Source organism: Salmo trutta, chromosome 31 (genome assembly GCF_901001165.1).
Source record: "Salmo trutta chromosome 31, fSalTru1.1, whole genome shotgun sequence".
In the NCBI taxonomy this organism is placed as follows: Eukaryota; Metazoa; Chordata; class Actinopteri; order Salmoniformes; family Salmonidae; genus Salmo; species Salmo trutta.
In genome coordinates, this window is record NC_042987.1 from 7,357,045 (window position 1) to 7,372,448 (window position 15,404).

Consider the following 15,404-nt stretch of genomic DNA (forward strand, 5'->3'; position numbering starts at 1 on the left):
GTTTTTTTTGACTCTCTTTTGGGTACTCTCCTGACATAATCTAATGTTTTGCTTTCACTGTAAAGCCTTTTTGAAATCGGACGTGGTTAGATTAACGAGAGTCTTGTCTTTAAAATGGTGTAAAATAGTCATATGTTTGAGAAATTGAAGTTATAGCATTTTTGAGGTATTTGTATTTCGCGCCGATGCGATTCGATTCCGATGCGATTCCACTGGCTGTTGACTAGGGTGGGACGCAAACGTCCCACCTAGCCCATAGAAGTTTTAACCTATAATGCGCCAAATATATAAAATACATCAGCGAATTCTTAAGGAAAAGACACATTTCGGTGGGCACAATACTACAGCCTCTTACTGCCCACAACTTCAACTAATTGTTACTGCAGCCTTGTTTTATCATGATCATGGTCACAGCTCTATCGTAATTGCCTATCCGCTATTATTAGAATTCAATAGATTTAGGTAACCGTCTCTTCTGATTAGGCTACAGGTAATAAAACAAACACTTGCAATTGTTGACAAGCATATATTCAGTCCATGATTCAAATTCGACCCCATTCTCAGTTGTCTACTCCAGCAAACCATTTTCTGAAAGCAGTTTTCCAGACCCTCTAGACACATTTAATGCAAAACCTTATCTTTGTCAAATTATCCATAAAAGGACCACTCTGAACCTTTCAGAATACTTTTTACACCCCTTATGTACGTCTACGTCTGCGTGTGCAATGTTGTATATTATTATTATTTCCACACTCACACAACTCTCATATCACAATTCACGCAGTACTGTTCCCAAAACATACTTAATCAATTACTTGTTTTTCTACAATATTTTTTATAACCTGCAGGAATATTTTCTCATTTCTATCTCAGGGTTAGTTGGTGGGATAACTCAACTCATACATTTACATCTTACAGTACTAACCTATGGTATTACAATGCATCACGGCAATACCATGTAGGATTCCAAAAAATGTCTTACTTCAGGATAGTACAATCACAACCTCCTATTTATTATGACAATACCATCAGGATCTTATCATCTAACATTTCGAGGGATTGTTTTACTCCTAAAAAAAACTATGCCCTTGACCATATGCCCAGATTAGCTGCAGGGAGCTGGAGTGGAGACCATAAACATAAAAACATAGCATTAGTGATAAGGGAATTTATATGTTTAAGGTAATGACTAAAGAATTACACCCTGAAACGTAATTATTAGACGATGTAAAGTAAAATGAATAAATGTGATTAGACTAAAGTCCAATAAGGTTTGGTCGAGACAAGTTAAGGGTGAGAAGTGTGTGACTAAGAAAATACAGAGGACAATTAAACTATTCATGACCTGACCTGGTTGGAACTCTAAGAAACTTACGACAGGAAAGGGAGTCCTGTCAAGGTCCCTCTAATCTCGGGAGGATAGAACTGCCAGCCTGGTAGTGATAAATGAGGAATGAGGACTGTGGGGAAAGATACATCCCACCTACTGTTTGTGTGTCTGTGTGTGCTTGGAAGTAGGTGGGGGTGAGAGTTAGGTGGGGGTGAGAGTTATAAAAAGACATGTCTTTGCATTTTTTGACTTTAGAATGTTTATGGACCTTTTGCAGAAGCTGAGTCTTTGCCTAATTATTATTAAACCCAGCGTCTTACAAACCTCGGGGATTGGTCAAAGCTTAAATAATTGTTAGTTATCATCATTGGGATTGAAAATTCTCGTGACAATTAGTAGAACAGAAATGTGTAACTATTTGTTAAGGATTAATTGTTAACTATTAATACCAAACAAATCAGGTAAATATGTATTATTTCTCTCACAATATACACACATACACACACATATAAATACATATACATATACAGTTGAAGTCGGAAGTTTACATACATCTTAGCCAAATACATTTAAACTCATTTCAACTTTTTCACAATTCCTGACATTTAATCCTAGTAAAAATACCCTGTCTTAGGTCAGTTAGGATAAACACTTTATTTTAAGAATGTGAAATGTCAGAATAATAGTTGAGAGAATGTAACGGATTGGCAGTCGTGGTGAAGGAATGAGGCACAGGAAGCAGCGAGCACAGGGTAGTGGCGTATTTAATGTAGACTCACTACTGAAACAAAATATTCCCAAACACAGGGGAGAAAGTACACACGGCGTAGAATAGCGCCGACACGAACATGAACCGTTAACATTGAAATAATCCCGCACAACACGGAAGCGGACCAGCTCACATAAATAGCCCCGCTAATTAACCACACTCAACACAGGTGCACAAAACCAAAAAAAGGGAAAACCAAAAAGGGGAATCAGTGGCAGCTAATAGGCCGGTGACGACGACCGCCGAGCGCCACCCGAGCAGGAGGGGGCGCCACCGTCGGTGGGAATCGTGACAGTACCCCCCTCCTGACGCGCGGCTCCCGCAGCGCGCCGACACCGGCCTCGAGGACGACCCGGAGGGCGAGGCGCAGGGCGATCCGGACGGAGGCGATGGAAATCCTTCAACATGGATGGGTCCAAGACGTCCTCCGCCGGCACCCAGCACCTCTCCTCCGGGCCGTACCCCTCCCAGTCCACGAGGTACTGCAAGCCCTTCGCCCGGCATCTCGAGTCCAGAATGGCCCGTACGCTGTACGCCGGGGACCCCCCGATGTCCAGAGGGGGTGGAGGGACCTCCAGCACCTCACCTTCCTGCAGGGGACCAGCTACCACCGGCCTGAGGAGAGACACATGAAACGAGGGGTTAATACGGTAATAGGAAGGGAGTTGTAACCGATAACACACCTCGTTTATCCTCCTCAGGACTTTAAATGGCCCCACACACTGCGGCCCCAGCTTCCGGCAGGGCACGCGGAGGGGCAGGTTCCGGGTCGAGAGCCAGACCCTGTCTCCCGGTACGAACACGGGTGCCTCACTGCGGTGGCGGTCAGCACTCCTCTTCTGCCGTCCACTGGCCTCCTTTAGGGAGTCCTGGACGGCTCTCCAGGTCTCCTTGGAGTGCTGTACCCAGTCCTCCACCGCAGGAGCCTCGGTCTGACTCCGGTGCCATGGTGCCAGGACCGGCTGGTAACCCAAAACACACTGAAAGGGTGACATGTTAGTAGAGGAGTGGCGAAGTGAGTTCTGGGCTAACTCCGCCCAGGGAATGTACCTCGCCCACTCCCCTGGCCGGTCCTGGCAATACGACCTCAGAAACCTGCCCACCTCCTGGTTCACCCTCTCCGCCTGCCCATTGCTCTCGGGGTGAAAACCGGAGGTCAAACTGACCGAGACCCCCAGCCGCTCCATAAACGCCCTCCAGACCCTGGATGTGAACTGGGAACCTCGATCAGAGACAATGTCCTCCGGCACCCCGTAGTGCCGGAAGACGTGGGTAAATAGGGCCTCCGCAGTCTGCAGGGCCGTAGGGAGACCGGGCAATGGGAGGAGACGGCAGGACTTAGAGAACCGATCCACAACCACCAGAATCGCAGTGTTCCCCTGAGAGGGGGGAAGATCTGTCAAGAAATCTATAGACAGGTGCGACCATGGTCGTTGTGGAACGGGGAGGGGCTGTAACTTCCCTCTCGGTAGATGCCTAGGAGCCTTACTCTGGGCGCACACCGAACAGGAAGAGACATAGGACCTCACGTCCTTAGCCAAGGTGGGCCACCAGTACTTCCCCCTTAGACTCCGCACTGTCCTCGCCTCACCAGGATGACCCGCAGTAGGTAGCGTGTGCGCCCACCGAATCAAACGATCACGAACACCGAGCGGCACATACATGCACCCCACGGGCACCTGCGCAGGCGCAGGTTCCAACACTAATGCCCGCTCGATGTCCGCGTCCACCTCCCATACCACCGGTGCCACCAGCCTAGACGCTGGAATGATGGGAGTTGGATCGATGGACCGGTCCTCCGTGTCATAGAGACGGGACAGCGCGTCGGCTCTAGTGTTAAGGGAACCCGGTCTATAGGAGATAGTGAACCTAAACCGGGCGAAGAACATGGCCCACCTTGCCTGACGCGGATTCAGTCTCCTCGCTGCCCGGATGTACTCCAGGTTTCGGTGGTCGGTCCAGATGAGAAAGGGGTGTTTAGCCCCCTCAAGCCAGTGCCGCCACACCCTCAAAGCTTTTACCACCGCTAGCAACTCCCTGTCCCCCACATCATAGTTACGCTCCGCCGAACTGAGCTTCCTCGAAAAGAAAGCGCAGGGGCGGAGTTTCGATGGCGTACCCGAGCGCTGTGATAGCACGGCACCCACCCCAGCCTCGGATGCGTCCACCTCCACTATGAATGCTAGAGACGGGTCCGGGTGCGCCAACACGGGTGCGTCGGTGAACAGGGTCTTCAACTTCTTGAAGGCTCCCTCCGCCTCCGTCGACCATCGCAAACGCACCGGCCCCCCCTTCAGCAGTGAGGTAATGGGAGCCGCTACCTGGCCAAAACCCCGGATAAACCTCCGGTAGTAATTGGCAAAGCCTAAGAACCGCTGCACCTCCTTCACCGTGGTTGGAGTCGGCCAATTACGCACGGCCTTAACGCGGTCACACTCCATCACCACCCCCGTGGTGGAAATGCGATAACCCAGAAAGGAAACGGCTCATTTGGAAAACACACACTTCTCAGCCTTAACGTATAGGTCATGCTCCAGCAGTCTACCAAGCACCTTGCGCACCAGGGACACATGCGCGGAGCGGGTGGCGGAATATATCAGAATGTCATCGATATAGACTATCACGCCCTGCCCGTGCAGGTCCCTGAGAATCTCGTCAACAAAGGATTGAAAGACGGCTGGAGCATTTTTCAACCCATACGGCATGACGAGGTACTCATAATGGCCCGATGTGGTACTAAAGGCGGTTTTCCACTCGTCTCCCTTCTTGATACGCACCAGGTTATACGCGCTCCTAAGATCCAGTTTTGTGAAGAACTTTGCTCCGTGAAATGATTCCACCGCCGTAGCGATGAGAGGTAGTGGGTAACTAAACCCCACCGTGATAGCGTTTAGACCTCTGTAATCAATGCACGGACGCAGACCTCCCTCCTTTTTCTTCACAAAAAAGAAACTCGAGGAGGCGGGTGAGATGGAGGGCCGAATGTACCCCTGTCCCAGGGATTCAGTGACATATGTCTCCATAGCCGCTGTCTCCTCCTGTGACAAGGGGTACACGTGACTCCTGGGAAGTGCAGCGTTAACCTGGAGGTCTATCGCACAATCCCCCTGTCGATGGGGTGGTAATTTAGTCGCCCTCTTTTTACAGAAGGCGATCGCCAAATCGGCGTACTCAGGGGGAATGTGCACGGGGGACACCTGGTCTGGACTCTCCACCGACGTGGCACCTATGGAAACTCCTAGACACCTCCCTGAACACTCCTCTGACCACCCCTGGAGAACCCCCTGTTTCCACGAAATACGGGGATTGTGACCAGCCAGCCAGGGGACCCCCAGCACCACCGGAAACGCAGGCGAATCAATAAGGAAAAAACTAATGCGTTCCTTATGATTCCCCTGCATTACCATGTCCAGTGGCACCGTAGACTCCCTGACTAGCCCTGACCCTAATGGTCGGCTATCTAGGGCGTGCACGGGGAAGGGGGAATCTAACGGCACCCGCGGAATGCCCAGCTTAATGGCAAGTCCACGGTCCATAAAGTTCCCAGCTGCGCCTGAATCAACTAGCACCCTATGCTGGGAAGAGGGAAAAAAATTAGAAAACAAAACAGGTAAGAACACGTGACCAACAGGGGGTTCTGGGTGAATCTGGTGCCGACTCACCTGGGGTGACCGAGAAGTGTTCTGCCTGCCCTCTCGACTCCCAGACTGGCTCCTCCAGCACCGGTCGGCCGTGTGTCCTCTCCGACCACAGCTGGGGCAGGAGGAGCCAGCTCCTCCGGTGTCCCTTGGCACGGCCCCCCCCACCTCCATAGGGGTAGGGGCGGGGGTGCACGAAGGTGGAACGGGCAGGACCCTCTCCGAACGCCCGCGGGCAGCCAGCAGATTGTCCAAACGAATGGACATGTCGATGAGCTCGTCCAGGGATAGAGCTGCATCTCGACAGGCCAGCTCCCTACGGACGTCCGCCCGGAGACTGCATCTATAGTGGTCTATGAGGGCCCTGTCGTTCCACCCCACCCCAGCAGCCAAGGTCCTGAACTCCAACGCGAAGTCCTGAGCGCTCCTCGTCTCCTGCCTGAGGTGGAACAGCCGTTCACCCGCCGCTCTTCCCTCCGGAGGGTGATCGAACACGGCCCGAAAGCGGCGGGTGAACTCTGGATAATGGTCCCTCGCCGAGTCTGGGCCATTCCAGACCGCATTAGCCCACTCCAGAGCTCGGCCCGTCAGGCGGGAAACGAGGGCACTCACGCTCTCCTCTCCCGAGGGAGCAGGTCTGACGGTGGTCAGGTACAGCTCGAGCTGGAGCAGAAATCCCTGGCACCCAGCCGCCGCCCCATCGTACTCCCTCGGGAGCGCCAGACGAAGCGCGCCTGAGCCAGACGTAGTGGGAGGAGGAGGTGGCTGCATCGGAGGAGCCGGAGGTGGAGAGAGGAGACCACTTCTCTCCCATCTGTCCATCCTCTCCATCATCTGGTCCATCGCGGATCCTATGCAGTGGAGGACCGTAGTGTGGTGGTGGACGTGTTCCTCCATCGAGGGGACAGGGGTGGCCGCTGCTCCTACTGATTCCATGCCTTTTAGAGGTGCGGGATTCTGTAACGGATTGGCAGTCGTGGTGAAGGAATGAGGCACAGGAAGCAGCGAGCACAGGGTAGTGGCGTATTTAATGTAGACTCACTACTGAAACAAAATATTCCCAAACACAGGGGAGAAAGTACACACGGCGTAGAATAGCGCCGACACGAACATGAACCGTTAACATTGAAATAATCCCGCACAACACGGAAGCGGACCAGCTCACATAAATAGCCCCGCTAATTAACCACACTCAACACAGGTGCACAAAACCAAAAAAAGGGAAAACCAAAAAGGGGAATCAGTGGCAGCTAATAGGCCGGTGACGACGACCGCCGAGCGCCACCCGAGCAGGAGGGGGCGCCACCGTCGGTGGGAATCGTGACAGAGAATGATTTATTTCAGCTTTTATTTCTTTCATCACATTCCCAGAGGGTCAGAAGTTTACATACACTCAATTAGTATTTGGTAGCATTGCCTTTAAATTGTTAAACTTGGGTCAAACGTTTTGGGTAGCCTTCCACAAACTTCCCACAATAAGTTGGGTAAATTTTGGCCCATTCCTCCTGACAGAGCTGGTGCAACTGAGTCAGGTTTGTAGGCCTCCTTGCTCGCATACGCTTTTTCAGTTCTGCACACAAATTTTCTATAGGATTGAGGTCAGGGCTTTGTAATGGCCACTCCAATACCTTGACTTTGTTGTCCTTAAGCCATTTTGCTACAACTTTGAAAGTATGCTTGGAGTCATTGTCCATTTGGAAGACCCATTTGCGACCAAGCTTTAACTTCCTGACTGATGTCTTGAGATGTTGCTTCAATATATCCACATCATTTTCTTTCCTCATGATGCCATCTATTTTGTGAAGTGCACCAAAACCTCCTGCAGCAAAGCACCCCCACAACATGATGATGCCACCCCCATGCTTCACGGTTGGGATGGTGTTCTTCGGCTTGCAAGCATCCCTCTTTTTCCTCCAAACATAACAATGGTCATTATTGGCAAACGGTTATATTTTTGTTTCATCCGACCAGAAGACATTTCTCCAAAAAGTACGATCTTTGTCACCATGTGCAGTTGCAAGCCGTAGTCTGGCTTTTTTATGGCGGTTTTAGAGCAGAGGCTTCTTCCTTGCTGAGCGGTCTTTCAGGTTATGTCGATATAGGACTCGTTTTACTGTGGATAAAGATACTTTTGTACCTGTTTCCACCAGCATCTTCACAGGGTCCTTTACTGTTGTTCTGGGATTGATTTGCACTTTTCACACTAATGTACATTCATCTCTAAGAGACAGAACGCGTCTCCTTCCTGAGCAGTATGACGGTTGCGTGGTCCCATTGTGTTTATACTTGCGTACTATTGTTTGTACAAATTAACGTGGTACCTTCAGGTGTTTGGAAATTGCTCCCAAGGATGAACCAGACTTGTGGAGGTCTACATTTTTTTCTGAGGTCTTGGCTGATTTCTTTTGATTTTCCCATTATGTCAAGCAAAGAGGTACTGAGTTTGAAGGTAGGCTTTGAAATACATCCATAGGTACACCTCCAATTGACTCAAATGTTGTCAATTAGCCTATCAGAAGCTTCTAAAGCCATGACAACATTTTCTGGAATTTTCCAAGCTGTTTAAATGCACACTCAACTTAGTGTATGCAAACTTCTGACCCACTGGAATTGTGATACAGTGAATTACAAGTGAAATAATCTGTCTGTAAGCAATTGTTGGAAAAATTACTTGTGTCATGCACAAAGTAGATGTCCTAACCGACTTGCCAAAACTATAGTTTGTTAACAAGACATTTGTGGAGTGGTTTTAAAACGAGTTGTAAATATATATATATACACATATCTTTTAAAAATATATTTTCCTTCATTACTTTCTAACCCTACCACCCCTCCCCTAATTGGAGTAAACTAGTGAACAACAACTCTTAGGCCTCTACTTTCAGCTTATACATACTGTATACAATTTATGGACACAGTCTATTTTAAAGTTGTTATATTTTGTTTGTTTTTATTCCTGTCCTTCCTCTACCCTCAACCTCTCCCATCTATTTCTGTCACACCCTGATCTTTTTTGACCTGTCTTTGTGCTTGTTTCCACCCCCCTCCAGGTGTCGCCCATCTTCCCATTATCCCCTGTGTATTTATACCTGTGTTCTCTGTTTGTCTGTTGCTAGTTCATCTTGTCTTGTCAAGTCTTACCAGCGTACTTAAGTTAAGTTAAGTTATTTGGAGGACTAGAACAGTATCATATACATTACACAACACAACACAAACAATCTGTCCATGTGTTTGATGACCGCTACTAGCTAATGTCCATTGGTATCCAAATGAGTAAACAAAAATTTCCCTTTGAAATTGTGTACTAAAATTGCATCCCCAGCTTAATGATTAGTCCTGTGGGTCAAGAAAATGTCCCTGCCCCAATGATTTTTCCCCTCAAGTTTCAGTATTTTTCTAATTGATTTAGAATATTATTTAACATCCCTGAAAGGTATAAATAGCAAATAATCAAAGAAGTGTCTACAGTATTTCGTCAGATTGTAACTATATAGTGTAACTATATAGTGTGACTATATAGTGTAACTATATCGTTTTTTTGTGTCTGTCTGGTTTATTTATTATTTACTTTTCTTTGGTCTTTTGTTAGTTGTGATATATGTCTATTATTATGTACAATGTTTGTGTGATGCAACAACAACAAAAGAACAAAGAAAGAAAAAGATAGGTGGCAGGGTAGCCTAGTGGTTAGAGCTTTGGACTAGTAACCGAAAGGTTGCAAGATCGAATCCCCGAGCTGACAAGGTAAAAATCTGTCGTTCTTCCCGTGAACAAGGAAGTTAACCGTAATTCCATATGGAACTCTCTTGTTATTTAGAGGTGTAGCCAGACCTCACCTTCTTGACCTACTCTCGCTTCATCCAGTTGACTCTCCAATAGGGAAAATATGTTTCTCCTTGCTCCCTCAGAACAACAGATCTATACGTGCTTTATTTCAAAGGGAGATTGTATCCAACCCTTATGTCACAAGTTACTGGAGTACATTGGTCACTAATATATGTTGGGAAAAAGTCTGGTTATTACCACACAAATACTTGCTTGTTAACAAGGTCAAAGAGGTCTCTTTAAGAATGATCCATAAGTATTACCCTGTGAATCATTACCTGAAGAAACTCCAAAAATACATTAATATTGATTGTACTTTTTGTGTTGAGCATCCAGAAACAGTTTCACATTTATTTTGGCATTGTCTACATGTAAAACAATTATGGAAAGATATTCACAGTTTTATAATTGTTAATTTTCTTGATGACTTTTGTTTGTTATGGGAGAATGTGCTGCTCGGTTTCCTTAACCATAATAAAGATAAAGGAAAACAATTTTACGTCATAAATCTAATTTCGCTAATGGCATAATTTCATATTCATAAATGTAAATTCACTAATAAAAAACCACACTTCCGTGTTTTCTATACGGAATTTGAGCAGTACATTAAGACTATTCTACATTCTTCTAATAAGAAAGCTGTTAAAACAATCAATATTTGTGTTTCTTTTAAGGTCTTTGTATAATCTGTAATTTGTTGTACCCCCTAGCATATGTTATCATTGTCTATTTATGTACTTATTGTATGTATACAGACTTTTTCTACATTGGTAATAAAACAAATATATATATATTTTTTTTTTAAGGCAGTTAACCTGTTAACACTGTTCCTGTTAACTGTTAACTGACTTGCCTAGTTAAATAAAAAATACGCATTTGAACATTATAGGCTATACATTATAGACAAACGGACGTCTTGCATTTTAGAGAGGCTTAACTTCAAATATTCACGTTTCTGCTGAACTATTTCGTAAAATATACCAAAAATACATTGTTTTGAACTGTGTGTTGTGTAGTTGTGTCAATAAAGTTATACACATGTACGAAACGGAAGTTTGCCTATGCGCATTAGTGTTTACGTTGTGAACGGCGTGACGCAAACGTTGAAGAATTGGTGAGTTTAAAAACGAGTAATTCTGTGGTAAATTATATTAAGGATATTCCATTAATTTGATTAGATACACCTACATTTACTACAGCAACAGATATGAAAAGAAGTCCCGTTTTGTTCGTTAAAGTCGTAGCTGCTTTGCCGGTTACCTCAACAAAGCTAACACAGGCTAATATTAGCATAGCTAGCTAATCCACCCTCTGCACCAAAACCCAGTGTATAAGATAGCTATACTATAGCCTATAGTAGTTGTCTTATAATAGTGTTATTACATCCATTGTTAGGCCTCTTGCTTTTGGTGTAGAAATGTATGTAACAAACTACGTTTGAATAGTAGCTTTAGATAGTTGGCTAGTTGCACCCTAATTGCTAGCTAGGTGCCATGGTCTGCGAATGTTACTAGTTAGCTAAGCTGAACAAATGTTATATAATTTGGTACAATTTCAAGTCTTAATTTTTTTCCTCCAAAGATGCTCCCCAAATGCACAAGTGAAAAAATGTACCTTTTAAATTATGTTAAACTTTTTTTCCCCCCAATATGTTTCTCCAGAGTGAAGACGTCTACCTTGAGTATTTGACCAGCTGTCCAGGAGGTGGAGTTGAGTGTTTTGACTGTGAGTGAATCCATTGCCCTGCAAAATGGATTTCCAACACAGAGCTGGGGGCAAGACGGGGAGTGGTGGGGTGGCGTCCTCCTCGGAGAGCAACCGGGACCGGCGAGAGCGGCTCCGCCAGCTGGCCCTGGAGACCATTGACATCAACAAGGACCCCTATTTCATGAAGAACCATCTGGGCTCTTATGAGTGTAAACTGTGTCTGACACTCCACAACAATGAGGTAAGGAAGTGCTCATTTTAACATAACTCTTTATATGATGATCAATTGTCATTTGAATTCCAGATTTGAACCATTGATGTTTTCTCTTTAAAGGGCAGCTACCTGGCCCATACACAGGGAAAGAAGCATCAAACGAATTTGTAAGTACATTACTACTACTTTTGTGTCATTTTAGCACTGTGTATATTTGGTTTTGCTCACTTCTCTATTTTGTTGAATGCAGAGCGAGAAGAGCAGCCAAAGAAGCAAAAGAAGCTCCCGCCCAGCCAGCCCCCGAAAAGGTGAAGGTTGAGGTCAAGAAATTTGTGAAAATTGGTCGACCGGGGTACAAAGGTAGGTTATTATGTGTTTTGATGTTAGTCATCATCAGGCTCTCAAAGGATTTGATGACTCTAGAACAATCTAATGTATTGATATTATTTCCCTTCTCAACAGTAACAAAACAGAGAGATCCAGAGAGCGGGCAACAGTCTTTACTTTTCCAGGTGAGTCTGAATCAGAGTATGTGAGCGGAGCTGGCGAGGAGCGGAGATTCGCAAAGGCTGGAGCGTCGGCATTATCGCTTGCTCCAATTTCGCTCCAGTAGCGCTCACATCACAAGCTCAGGGCATTCCAGCCCCAGCATGCATTTGTCGTCTACTTGTGTGCTGCAAATAGCCTCTTGCTAATGTCATGGAGTTTGTTAAATATTTTCATAAAGAAACTGATTAAACACACAGGTGCTAAATCAAGGTGACTTACAAAGATGAGGTCCAAGAGGGAGTGCAGTGATGTAGTGTCTACAACTAAAGAATCATTGTGGAATCTGAAAGACACTTATCCCAAAAGCCTGAAGCCACAGACTGGCCAAACTCGTGTTTCTAAAAATGATTTCAATTTTTTATTTTTTATTTTATTTAACCAGGTAGGTCAGTTGAGAACAAGTTCTCATTTACAACTGCAACCTGGCCAAGATAAAGCAAAGCAGTGCAATAAAAACAACACAGAGTTACACATGGGATAAACAATCGTACAGTCAATAACACAATAGAAAAAACTGTATACAGTGTGTGCAAATGAAGTAAGGCGGTAAAGCAATAAATAGGCCAATGGTGAAGTAATTACAATTTAGCAATTTACACTGGAGTGATATGTGCAGGTAGAAATACTGGTCTGCAGAAAAACAAAACAAAAACAAATATAGGGATGAGGTAGGGATGAGGTAGGTAGATGGTTGGATGGGCTATTTACAGATGGGCTGTGTACAGCTACAGCGATCGGTAAGCTGCTCTGACAGCTGACGCTTAAAGTTAGTGAGGGAGATATGTCTCCAACTTAAGTGATTTTTGCAATTTGTTCCAGTCTTGGCAGCAGAGAACTGGAAGGAAAGGCGGTCAAAGGAGGTGTTGGCTTTGGGGATGACCAGTGAAATATACACGGGTGGGTGTTGCTATGGTGACCAGTGAGCTGAGATAAGGCGGAGCTTTACCTAGCAAAGACTTCTAGATGACCTGGAGCCAGTGGGTTAGGCAACGAATATGTAGCCGAGGATCAGCCAACGAGAGAATACAGGTCGCAGTGGTGGGTAGTATATGGGGCTTTGGTGACAAAACAGATGGCACTGTGATGGACTGCATCCAATTTGTTAAGTAGAGTGTCGGAGGCTATTTTGTAAATGGTAGGATAGTCAGTTTTCCGAGGGTATGTTTGGCAGCATGAGTGAAGGAGGCTTTGTTGTGAAGTAGGAAGCCAAATCTAGATTTAACTTTGGATTGGAGATGCTTAATGTGAGTCTGGAAGGAGAGTTTACAGTCTAGCCAGACACCTAGGTATTTATAGTTGTCCACATATTCTAAGTCAGAAGCATCCAGAGTAGTGATGCTGGGCGAGCGGGCGGGTGAGGTCAGCAATCGGTTGAAGAGCATGCATTCCGTTTTACTAGCATTTAAGAGCAGTTGGAGGCCACGGAAGGAGTGTTGTATGGTGTTGAAGCTCGTTTGGAGGTTTGTTAACAGTGTCCAAAGAAGGGCCAGATGTATACAGAATGGTGTCGTTTGCATGAATTCTAAAAATGAATTCAAAGGCACTGTTTAATTTGTATTTCATTCTAAGTAAGTCACAGCCTTAATGCACAATTTGTAGACTATATCATGATTTAATACAACAAAATGTTTTATGGCCTAGCCCAAACCATTATTCCTCCTCCACCTCCTCCACCAAGCGTTACAGTTGGCACTTTGGGCTGCAATTTCTGAGACACTGGCTACTTTCACTTCCTCCCCTATCAGATTGATTACCCAGAGATAGCAGAGGGCATAGGACCCAGGCATCGCTTCATGTCTGCATACGAGCAACGCATCGAGCCCCCAGACCGTCGTTGGCAGTACCTTCTACTGGCTGCAGAGCCCTACGAGACGATCGCCTTCAAGGTGTGTGTGTGTCTTCATTTGGACCTAAGAAAATCCCCAATCACTGTCAATTGTCTTTGCTTAGTTCCGTTTTCCTATGAATGACAACTCATACCTTTTTGTATCTTCTATATTTATGCAGGTGCCAAGCAGAGAGATTGATAAAGGCGAGAGTCGCTTCTGGACCCACTGGAACAAAGATACAAAACAGGTAAAGTAAATTTGGTGTTGACAGTCCCATGGTTGGTCTTATTTGACTTGGTTTTTGGAGGATATTTAGGTATTAATGGAATCCAACTGAATGTACTGTCCCTCTCCAGTTCTTCCTCCAGTTCCACTTCAAGATGGAGAAAGCCCTCGCCCCACCCAGCGGACCTGTACCCCCCATGGGTATTAAGCGCCCCCCTCCCCTGATGAGTGGGATGGGGCCTCGACCCCCCAGTGAGCCCATGCCCCCTCCACTTCCAGGGGGGATGAATATGCCCCCTTTGCCCCCTGGTGCCCCCGGCCCTCCCCAGATGCACCACCACCATCAAATGCAACACAGTGGCCCCGGGATGGGTATGCCACCTCTGATGAGACCCCCACTCCCCTCTGACAGCCGTGAAGGAATGCCCCATCAAAACAACTGATCTCCAACCAGCACATCATCCTTCTGTTAGATTGTTTGCCTATCATTTGGTTGCTATAACAGTGCCCCCCTTTTAGGACTATGTGAAGTGTACTGTTTCATTGTCCGATGTACTTTTTCTAAACTGTGGAAGAAACTTTGTATACCTACATATATTCTACAGATGTAAAATGGGCCACATTCAATAGGTTTTGTACACAGTTGCCAAGGCATTGTATTTATCATGCTTGTCTAATATCCACACTATCATACCATTTTTAGAATGAGGCAATATAATGTGCAAGCTTTCTAAGTGTTATGCTAGTGTGGCTATAGGAAGATATCCATTGTTTTAGGCACTTTGTGATGGCACCAATATTAATAGGATCCTGTTGTATTGTAAATGTTGAGTCCTGTGTATGAAACAACATATTTTAAGATTCTTTTTTTATAGTAAAATATGTGGAAAAGTGAGTTGTATCATGATCTTTCTCTGTGTGCTTGGATGAAAATAAAATGTGTTTAGAGGCAAAGATATGATACATAACAGGGAAAGCTTTATTGACAATTAGGGTAGCAGAAAAAGGATTTTAGATAAAAGCATTTTTTTGTTTGTATTTTTTGTTTTTTACAGTTGCCCAGCAGTAATAGGCAGTCTAAAACATTCCCATAGTCCCTACAAAGAGTCCCCAATAAAGCAATTAAATTTGCTTTATTGGCATGATGTAACAATGTGCATATTGCCAAAGCTTACTTTGGAGATTTACAGTATTAACAATTAAAATAATATTAATCAATATTGTCAATGGAACAACTGTAACAACAACAATCAAGGGTCAAAATAACCATACATTGAACAATAACAAACAGAGGACATGTGCAGGTTGGTTTACAATA

The 15,404-nt window shown here is 45.4% G+C and overlaps 1 protein-coding gene across 2 annotated transcripts; it reads left to right on the plus strand.

The window, feature by feature from the left end:
- The first annotated feature begins 10,591 nt into the window (after window positions 1-10,591).
- LOC115169409 (splicing factor 3A subunit 2) lies at window positions 10,592-15,040 on the plus strand. 2 transcript variants are annotated; one of them, XM_029724989.1, is made up of 8 exons: window positions 10,592-10,676; window positions 11,224-11,510; window positions 11,604-11,650; window positions 11,734-11,843; window positions 11,946-11,995; window positions 13,778-13,918; window positions 14,040-14,108; window positions 14,218-15,040. In XM_029724989.1, the coding sequence occupies exons 2-8, from the start codon at window positions 11,313-11,315 to the stop codon at window positions 14,527-14,529; spliced, it is 927 nt and encodes a 308-aa protein (XP_029580849.1). In that variant the 5' UTR covers window positions 10,592-10,676; window positions 11,224-11,312; the 3' UTR covers window positions 14,530-15,040. The 2 variants fall into 2 exon arrangements, with proteins under 2 accessions (XP_029580849.1, XP_029580850.1); XM_029724990.1 differs by having other exon boundaries at window positions 10,652-10,703.
- Window positions 15,041-15,404: the final 364 nt, after the last annotated feature.

Coding starts and splice junctions, on each gene's coding strand:
- LOC115169409 (XM_029724989.1), top strand. CDS start 11,313: ATGGATTTCCAACACAGAGCTGGGGGCAAGACGGGGAGTGGTGGGGTG. Junction 11,844..11,945: donor TGGTCGACCGGGGTACAAAG/GTAGGTTATTAT, acceptor CCTTCTCAACAG/TAACAAAACAGAGAGATCCA. Junction 14,109..14,217: donor GGAACAAAGATACAAAACAG/GTAAAGTAAATT, acceptor GTCCCTCTCCAG/TTCTTCCTCCAGTTCCACTT.